The sequence below is a fragment of the Budorcas taxicolor genome, chromosome 3 (assembly GCF_023091745.1).
Source record: "Budorcas taxicolor isolate Tak-1 chromosome 3, Takin1.1, whole genome shotgun sequence".
In the NCBI taxonomy this organism is placed as follows: domain Eukaryota; kingdom Metazoa; phylum Chordata; class Mammalia; order Artiodactyla; family Bovidae; genus Budorcas; species Budorcas taxicolor.
Window position 1 is genome coordinate 120,975,785 of NC_068912.1, and position 10,042 is coordinate 120,985,826.

At 63.8% G+C, this 10,042-nt stretch overlaps 1 protein-coding gene across 1 annotated transcript; it reads left to right on the forward strand.

Annotated features, from left to right (window-relative positions):
• The first annotated feature begins 7,737 nt into the window (after positions 1–7,737).
• On the forward strand, positions 7,738–10,042 carry NEU4 (neuraminidase 4). The gene is made up of 3 exons (XM_052637161.1): positions 7,738–7,938; positions 8,019–8,274; positions 9,075–10,042. The coding sequence occupies exons 1-3, from the start codon at positions 7,738–7,740 to the stop codon at positions 10,040–10,042; spliced, it is 1,425 nt and encodes a 474-aa protein (XP_052493121.1).

The window sequence follows — 10,042 nt, forward strand, 5'->3', positions numbered from 1 at the left end:
AGGGATGGCACCGGGGACTCTGGCTGGGCCGTCTCCTGTTGTCCCTGGAAGGCCTGGGCGCCGTCTCAGGCTCCGAGGGGTCTTCTGGGGGCACCTGGGGTACCCAGGCCCTGCCAGACCACCAGTCCTCAGGGCGAAGACTCCAGTGAAGAGACCACCCGTGATCCATCCTCTCGGAGGTGACCTCTCCCCTGAGGGCCCGAAATATAGGACACCGCTCACCTGGACTGAGGATGTGAGCCTGCTCATCAGAGTCATCCGATAGAAGCCTCTTATGAGGTGGGAAAGTGAGGGATCTTCATCAGAAGAAAGGGCTCAGAGCGGCTCCCCTGCTTTGCCAGCCACGGGGACATGGCTCTGGTCACTGAGACGCTGTCAGCGCCCCACGCTCTGGAGGTGGGCTTGGGGACTTGGGTTTGGAAGGGTCTGGAATGCTCAGTTTCCCATCTTTGGCTGTATGAGCCTTATTTCCAAGTGAAGAAAGGTTTTGGATTGAGAAATGTTACAACTGCTTCCAAGGCAAATGGTTTAGCCGGAGCACAGGTTGAAGGCCTGTACTGCAGCTCTGAGCTGCGACAAACCGCCCGCAAAAGATAAGCGGAGGAGACCTGCCAGAGAGCTGGGAGGGGACTGCTGTATCCTTGGTTGCCGTGGAGACAGCACTGGATGAAACCCCAGAGGAGGGTGGCTTCCAGGGCCCCCTTCTTGTGGTTTGTGCGGAGGGAGTGAGGATGCCTGCCTGGCAGAACATGATCCCTGGCTGTTTGGGGGCCCAGTGGTTAGTGGGGTGCACACACCCAGAACCATGTGCCCTATGCCTGAGAAAAGTGGGCTACCTGGAGCACTCAAGAAACAGAGCTGCTCTTTCACACTCAGCTGAGACGCTCAGCCTGGCCTGTCCGTCTGGCTCTGGGGTCCCCTTCCTTTCATGTGGGGCCTTCAGCCTGGAGGACCCCGGCACCTGCTCAGGTGCTCCTGGGTCCGGACATGTCCACACTTTCCAGGGGAATCAGCACTTCAAAGAGAAGGTGAACTCTCACCCTCAGAACAGGCAGCGGCTCACTTGGACACAATTTAATGGAAGGACTTTATGAAGAATGAATTTTCAGTAAGAATACGGGCTATACTGCAGCAAATTTGAGAATCAGATCAGAGATCAGATCAGTCGCTCAGTCGTGTCTGACTCTCTGTGACCCCATGAATCGCAGCACGCCAGGCCTCCCTGTCCATCACCATCTCCCAGAGTTCACTCAGACTCACGTCCATCGGGTCCGTGATGCCATCCAGCCATCTCATCCTGGGTCGTCCCCTTCTCCTCCTGCCCCCAATCCCTCCCAGCATCAGAGTCTTCTCCAATGAGTCAGCTCTTCGCATGAGGTGGCCAAAGTACTGGAGCTTCAGCTTTAGCATCATTCCTTCCAAAGAAATCCCCGGGTTGATCTCCTTCAGAATGGACTGGTTGGATCTCCTTGCAGTCCAAGGGACCCTCAAGAGTTCAACACCACAGTTCAAACGCATCGATTCTTCGGCGCTCAGCCTTCTTCACAGTCCAGCTCTCACACCCACACACGACCCCAGGAGAATCCGCTGCCCCTTCAGGGAGTAGCAGAGCCTACGGCTTCCTTTCAGGCTGGCTGTGCTGGGTCTTAGCCACAGCCTGCAGGATCTTTAGCTGTGGCGTGAGAACCGAGCTGCAGGATCTAGCTCCCTACCAGGGACCAAACTTGGGCTCCTTGTATTGGGAGCTCAGACTCTTGGCCACTGGACCACTAGGGAAGTTCCTTGTATGGTTAGTTAGAAACTGGACTGCGTACAGCCTATCTTCTTACGGGCCTGGCTCACAAGCATACCTACCTACTGTTTAAGTCCGTTTCTCTGGAGAAATGAAGCCCAAAGCCTGACTTCCCCTGCTCTCTTCCCCAGGTCCTAAGGTGGGAGCAAACCACAGGGCCTGGCACACAGCAACCTCCAGGGCGAATGTTCCTTGTGGTGGTGGTGGTGGTGGTGGTTTAGGGGTGCAGTCGTGTCCGATTCTTTTTGACTTCATGGACTGTGTAGCCCATGAGGCTCTCCTCTGTCCATGAGATTTTCCAGCTAAGAATACTGGAGTGGGTTGCCATTTCCTCCTCCAGGGGTCTTCCTGCCCCAGGGATCGAACCCAGGTCCACAGTTCAAACGCATCCATTCTTCGGCGCTCAGCCTTCTTCACAGTCCAACTCTCACATCCATACATGACCACAGGAAAAACCATAGCCTTGACTAGATGGACCTTGGTCGGCAAAGTAATGTCCCTGCTTTTGAATATGCTATCTAGGTTGGTCATCGCTTTTCTTCCAAGGAGTAAGCGTCTTTTAATTTCATGGCTGCAGTCACCATCTGCAGTGATTTTGGAGCCCCCCCAAAATAAAGTCTGACACTGTTTCCACTGTTTCCCCATCTATTTGCCATGAAGTGATGGGACCAGATGCCATGATCTTCATTTTCTGAATGTTGAGCTTTAAGCCAACGTTTTCACTCTCCTCTTTCACTTTCATCAAGAGGCTTTTTAGCTCCTCTTCACTTTCTGCCATAAGGGTGGTGTTATCTGCATATCTGAGGTTATTGATATTTCTCCCGGCAATCTTGATTCCAGCTTGTGTTAAATGACAATATTTAGAAACAGAAAAAAAATGAACAGAGTCCATGCAGGATGGACCAGAGATCCAGGTCGGCAGGAAACGCCCCCTACCCCCACCCCTCCCCCGCTCCCTGGGAGGTTCCTCGATCCTCCACCCAGAGGAAAATGCAGAGAGGGAAATAGTGAGGGAGAGAGGAGACAGGGCATCAGATCCCGGATGAGCCGACCTGACAGGAGTCCGGGAGGGGTGTATGGGCCGCGGATGAGAGCCGACAGACAGCCAAACAAAGGATGGGAAAATAACCCTGCTTTAAAGAAGGCCTCGAGCTTCCCTGGTGGTCCAGTGGTAAAACCTGCCAATTCAGGGTTAGATCCCTGACCCGGGAGGAGCCCACATGCCACAGGACGGCTAAACTTGGACGCTCCAGCTACTGAGCCTGCGCTCTAGAGCCGGGGGCTGCAACTGCAGAGCTTGTGGGCCGCGGCTGCCAAAGCCTGCGGCCCCCACACCGGTGCTCTGCGAGAAGCACGGCCGCCGTGACGGAACCCGTGCGCTGCATTGGAGAGTGGCTCGTGCAGCAGTGGAGACCGAGCACAGACAGACATAAACAAATAATAAATGAAGATAGACATCGAAAAGGTCCAGTGCAGCCAAAAATAAATAAACTAAAATAAAAGTAAAGACTCAAATCCCATCACTGGCCTGAGCCTCAGGCAAATCTGCCAACTGCCAGAGAAAACACGATCCCTGCTCAGCTGACGTGAGCAAGCGAGTAAATCTAGGATAAGCAGAAAGCGTGGAGGCCTCTCAATACTGAGTGAGCCGGCTGTCTCTGGCGAGCCGGTGTCAGACCGTTACTGCTGCCCAGATGGCTGGGACCGTGCAAGTGGGCTGTTCTCAGCTGCATGGTAACCGAGAGCACGAAACTGCCATGGAGAGTCAGTGGCGGTTACTCTTGTCTTTGAGGTTGGCAGGAGTGTCAACTGGCACTGTCTTTGGAGGGAAAATTGGGGGTATTTATCACAAGGTAAAGTGCATGTGGTTTGTAACAGACAACTTTGAGAACAATCCGTCTGCTTGTCTGTCCAGAAGAGTCTTTAACGTGCAGAGTCTGATGCGGCCAATAAAGCTGGAGGCCCGGACTCTGTGGGTCTCCTTTCCGAAGGGGCTGTAGCCGCATGTTGTTGGAGGCGGGGCTGGTGGGTGGGGCTGCAGCTGACTGGGGTGGGTGTGCAGGGGAAGCTGGGGAGAGACAGCGGTTTTTCAAGGGAAGCAGGTTCTTAGGCAAGATCTCCATGTTTTAAAAAAGCAGACACTAACTAAAACATTAAAACGCCTGAGAGAGGGACCAGGGTGTGTGTGTGGGGGAGGGGAGGCCTCCTCCCATGGCCCACAGGCGCTCTGCCCCGTGGGGCTGCCCGACGGGCTCTGGAGAGGCTTGGAGGCCCGTGTCCCTGGGCCTGGCTCTCTGAGGGAGCTGGCCCTCCCTTCCAGTTTGGGTGGGCTCTAGAGACTCCGGGCCGTGCTAACCCTCCCTTCACACCTGTCTTCCCCTTTCTGCTCACCGCAGACCCTTGGGCTTTTATGTGGGTGCTGGCTGCCCGCTGGGGACATTCTGGGGCCCCCGGAGTGGGCAGAGTGGTGTGTGCCAGGTCTCAGCCCGCTCTGCGGAGGGGCCCCTCCTCCACTGTGGGGGCCTGGCTCTGGTGAGCCACCATGGCCGTGGCGGGTAGAAGGCAGCCCAGACACGGGGCAGGACAGGTAGCCCAGTGAGGGCCAAAGGGCCGGGCACCCTGGGTGCCGGGGGCGGGGATGAAGGACCACAGAGCGCTCACTCGCCTCTTCATGGGAGGTGTCTCTGGGCCTCCACACCGAGCCCCCAGGGAGGTCAGCTGTGGCCCCGCATGGCCTTGTTGGAAGATGAGCGCCCGGGGGAGGCCAGTCAGTCAGCAGAGGGGGGCCCCAGGCGTCCTTGTCCTGACGCGGGCCCTTTCGCCCCCGCCCCATCTCTGCTGTGCCAAAGCCACACAGCTGGTGGGACGGTCCTGGGCCCTGACGCAGCCCTGGGCCACGGCCAGCACCCAGCTCCTGGCCACACAGCGGGCTCTGTCTCCCCGGGAGCGGGTCGGAGAGGCAGGCGCTCCTGCGGCCACCCCACAACTGCTCTGCTGTCCCGGTGAGCCCCTCTCCGCGCACCTCTACCCGGCCCCTGGGGCTCGGGACCTGCCCCTCTTTGGGGTGGGGGCAATGGGCTTGTGGATGAGGTTCCTCTCTCATGGGAAGACTTCCTGAAGGGCCCCTGGGTAGGTTTAGAGGATGGGATGGGTGTCGACTGCGTGTCGGGGCCCAGCGAGCATTGCTGCTCATGTGGCCTGGAGGCGATGCTCCAGCAGGCAGGAGTGTCTATAGTTGAGGCCTCGCCCTGGACAGGGCATGGGACACCTGGGTTAGGCCGGAGACCCATCCTGAGGGGACAGCCAGGTCTGCCTGTCTAGAGTGCAAAGGGCCTGTGACCTCCTGTGAGTGTGTCATTGCCGGCAGGCCCACAGGACCAGTGTGCTGGCCTGGAGGGTGTGGGCAGGGGTCCGGGCTGGCTCGAGCTCCAGGGCAGGGCCCAGGCAGGACTGGCTGCGGGACTGCAGTGCGGGCCCTGCCTGGACACAGGGACCCCCAGGGTCTCCCAGACTGTCTTGGAGGTCGCTTCTCTTCCCCAGGCCTTGCCTCCCCCTCTGTGATGCATCGCCCCTGGGGAGGTCCACGCTGGGGCGGGTGCATGGGTGCTGTCTCCTCTGAACCCTGGGGCACAGCCATCCTGGTGCAGCCAAGCGCCTGGAGCCTACCACACTGGCCCAACCGAGCAGGCCGTGAGCTGGAGGGCCTGCTCTCCTGCCTGAGACTCTGGGGCTCTGCAGGGACCCAGGGCCTGGCCCGGGCGCGGGGGCCCTGGGTGCCCTGCAGCACCACCCGCTCTGTGCAGGGGGCGCACTGGCCAGCGGGCCTTTGGACAGTCCATTCCCGCTGCCTGTGCCCGCAGTGGGGGCGGAGCCCGCGCCTCCTGCTTCTGCTGGCATCGGCTCCTCGGGGTCCCCAGGGGAGAGAATGTCCCCTTGTGTCCATGCAGCCTGCCGGGCACGCGGCACCGGCACCTGCTTCCTGCTGGGGCACAATCGCCCTTTGGATGCAGAGCCGGGTGGCCCGGGGCTTCCAGGACGCAGGAAGCCGCTCCTCTGGCACCGCCCCCAGGCGGGGGGTGGGCGGGCCTGGAGTGAGGCGGGGTCTGCAGGGCTGAGTTGGGATGGGGCCTGCAGGGCTCAGTGGGGGCGGGGCGGGGCCGGCTGCCCGTGAGCCTCCCAGGGGCAGGCGGTCCTGAGCAGAGGTGGACCGGAGCGGAAGTGTGTGTCTGCCTGGGGGATCTCAGGCATGGAAGTGTGTGTCTGCCTGGGGGATCTCAGGCATGGAAGTGTGTGCGTTCGTCCTGGTTGCCCCATTCTCCATCCCGACTGTGTCCTTGGATGCGCCGGCCTCGCTGTGCCGGGACTACCTCGCCTCAGCACCCGGTCTGGTCACCGCTGCGTGTCTGGCTCTCAGGCCTCCACTGCTCAGACACTCCTCGCTCCCGTCGCAGCCTCGGGACCCCTCTGTGCTGCGGGGAGGGGAGCGGACTCAGTCCTGTCCCTGGATACAGCCGGGGCCCCCCAGCTCTGTGCAGGAGGCCAGATCCTGTGTAGCCCAGGGCAGCCCACCCGAGGCCCCGCCCTCGCGAGCCTCCCTCAGATGCATCCTCCTGGGAGCGGGGCAGCCCCCGCAAAGGCTGCCCAGGCCACGCTGTCACTCCTGCAGGAGCCTGGCCTGTAGGCGAGCGGGGCTGGGAGACCAGCCAAGGTTTAGGGATTCAGGCTTCGTGGGGCTGGGGGCCCAGGGCAGGGGCCAGTGGGGCCAAGGCTGCGGTCAGACGGCCTTGCGGAAGGGGCCCTCTGCATGGTGGCTGAACCCAGAGACGCTCCCTCCTGTTGGGGGTGGCCAATGCCCGGGGCGGCAGCCTCCCCTGTGCCTCCCCTCTGGGCTTCAGCTCTGGGAGGCCCCCCTTTCTTCACCACACCCCCAGCTTGGCTTCTTCCCTGAGTGTGCTCCCGCTTCTGGAGGCCCGTCAAGGAGGGCACGGATCTTCCTCCATCCCTGTGTGGGAGCCGCTGCTCTTCAAGTTCAAAGCCCTGCCCCTGAGAGCAGACCATCAACTCCACCTGCATTCCTTTCTGCCTGGAGCGGGCAGGGCAGGGCCGTAGCGTGGTGACCTCTCTGGCCTCCTTGGGGTCCCTCTCACTACCCCCGCTAGCCTGTACCGCTCCTGGCTCTCTTGCGGATACAAGTGTGAGCTACTTGGGGTGCTTATTGGCAGGGCATCTCTGCTGGGCCTCCCGCAGCCCCGGCCTTGCTCAGGAGCCTTCGGGGCAGGTGACGGGTCCCCTCCCCTGCTGGGGCCTGGAGTGTGGGACCTTTATGTGCAGGAGACCAGCCGGGGCCCCTCTTGGGTCAGCAGGCCGCCCCTGCCTCTCCTGGCCACTCCCCTGAGCCCCCTGGCCCCGCGGACCCCAGTCTGAGAGCAGCAGCGTGGTGGTCTTCCTCCGGAAAGCCTCGGCAGGCGTGTGGGGCAGATGAACGAGCTTCGTGTCCCTCCGTGGCCTCTTCTGCATGTGGCGTCTGCACGGCTCCTGTGGTTGAGGGACCTCTGTCTGGGGACACTGAGCTCCTCCTTATCCCAAACCCTGGGGCCTGACTGTCGCCCCTCAGCAGCCTCCTGCTGGGCGGTCGCTGTGATGGAGTCAAGCACGTGGGTGGGCAGGGTCCAGCGGCTCTGACACCAACCAGCTCCCTCCCCCTGGGTGATGCTGAGGAGGGGAAGACATTTGAGCTGCAGTCGACGGGGAGGGGTTGTCCTGGACGGGGGAGGTGGGTCGTGAGGGGCCTGGGACAGGGTGGTCTCTGGGGTGGGCATGGGAAGGTGAGTGGGACCCTGGCACCCGCAGAAAACCCTCGCCCATCTGGAGGGACCAGCAGGTAGCCTGGAGGAATGCCTCGCTGCTGACCCGCTGACGCAGGGTCCTCGCCCCGCCCGCAGAGCATGGGGACCCCGCGTGTCCCCGCGCGGACCGTCCTCTTCCAGCGCGAGCGGACCGGCCTGACCTACCGCGTGCCCGCGCTGCTGCTCGTGACCCCCGGGCCCTCCCTGCTGGCCTTCGCGGAGCAGAGGCTCAGCCCCGACGACGCCCACGCCCACCGTCTGGTGCAGAGGACCGGCGCGCTGGCCGGGGGCTCCGTGCGGGTGAGCGCGCTGGGGGGCGGGTTCGGGGACCGCGCGGACGGACGTGAGACGCGGGGCTGAGGCTCGGCCCCTCCCCGCAGTGGGGCGCCCTGCGCGTGCTGGGGACGGCGGCCCTGGACGAGCACCGCTCCATGAACCCCTGCCCGGTGCACGATGAGCGCACAGCCACGGTCTTCCTCTTCTTCATCGCCGTGCGTGGCCGCACCCCCGAGGCCGCGCAGATCGCCGCGGGCAGGAATGCCGCGCGCCTCTGCTGCGTGACCAGCCGGGACGCGGGGCGCAGCTGGGGCGGCGCGCGGGACCTCACGGCGGAGGCGGTGGGCAGCGCTGAGCAGGGTAGGTGGGCGCGGCCGGGCCTGCGAAGGGGCGAGGGGCGGGACGTCTGAGCCGGGATGGGGCGGAGTGTGCACCCGGGGCAGGTGGCCGGTATTGGGCTGCAGGATCCGCCTCGCCCCGCTCCCAGCCCCAGCGCCGCCGTCCGGCCCTGCCTTCCCGAGCCTCTGCCAGCGCACTGAGCCTGCTGGCCCCAAGCCCCGGACGGTCAATCTTTCACCCCTTCCTTCTCGGCGCCCCCCCCCCCGCCCCCACCCCGCCCGTCTAGGGTTGCAGTGGGTGGGTTGGCTTGACCCCAGAGCTTTCATGTCTTCTTGCTGTGGGTTCCCTGAGGGCTGACCACCCACTGCCCTCTGGGGCCAACCTGCCCTTGGCTTGTGGGTGCTGACCCAGGGGTCACTCACACTCTGGCAGGTGGGAGCTCTCTGCTGGTGTGGACCCCACCCCAGGGGACTCGATCCCATTGCTAGGAGGGGCTGCCCAGACCTTTCAGCCCTCAGCTGCCCCTCTGCCTGGGCATACTGGGTCACTGGGCACCACCAGTGGCCATGCATCCGTGCTCGGGGACCGGCTGAGAGCCCAGCCCGGGGCCGCCTCGGCTTGCAGCTCCTGCTGACGACCCGAGAGGCTTGTCCAGCCTGGGGGAGGGGCCCGGAGGAGCAGAGGGTGGGGGCTTCCTCCCGAGCTGTCCCCTAATGAGCGGCCCTGGCCCCCGACCCTCCCTGTCCCACGGGGTGGTGGTGCCGCCTGCCTGCGGCCACAGCTACCCCCTCCTGGGTGACCCGGGCCCCTCCTTCCTGCAGACTGGGCCACGTTTGCCGTGGGGCCCGGCCACGGCGTGCAGTTGCGCTCTGGCCGTCTGCTGGTGCCGGCCTACACCTACCACGTGGTCCGGCGGGAGTGCTTTGGCCGGATCTGCAGGACCCGCCCCCAGTCCTTCGCCTTCTACAGCGACGACCACGGCCGCACCTGGCAGCGTGGGGGCCTCGTGCCCAGCCTGCGCTCGGGCGAGTGCCAGCTGGCCGCGGTGGACGGCGGGCGGGCTGGCGGCGTCCTCTACTGCAACGCTCGGAGCCCCCTGGGCAGCCGCGTGCAGGCCCTCAGCGTGGACGAAGGCACCTCCTTCCTGCCTGGGGAGCTGGTGCCCACCCTGGCCGAGACCGCCCGGGGCTGCCAGGGCAGCATCGTGGGCTTCCCGGCCCCGCCCGCCAGCGGGTGGAGGGATGAGGGGCGGTCCGCAGGCACCAGCAACCCCCTCTGCCTTCCACGCCTCTGTCCTGGGGCCAGGGAGGCCCCAGAGGAGGGCACTGGAGACACCAGTGGGGGCGGGGGGCTGGGTGGGACGGAGGGCTGTGGAGACGGCCCCGGGGAGCCTGGTGAGAACTGGGGCTCCTGGGCCTCAGCGCTCCCGGGACCCCCTGCAGCCTTGTCGCAGAGCCCCACGTGGTTGCTGTACTCCCACCCGGTGGGGCGCAGGGCTCGGCTCCACATGGGCATCCGCCTGAGCCGGTCCCCGCTGGACCCCCACAGCTGGACGGAGCCCTGGGTCATTCACCAGGGCCCCAGTGGCTACTCGGACCTGGCGTCCATCGGGCCTGCCCCTGGGGGCGCGCCGACCTTCGCCTGTCTGTTCGAGAGTGGGGCCAGGGTCTCCTACGAGGAGATCTCCTTCTGCCTGTTTTCCCTGCAGGAGGTCCTGGAGAACGTGAGGTGGGGCGGGGTGCACCCCGGCCCTGGAGACAAGCCTGCGGGGCGCTGCCAGCCCTCCTGA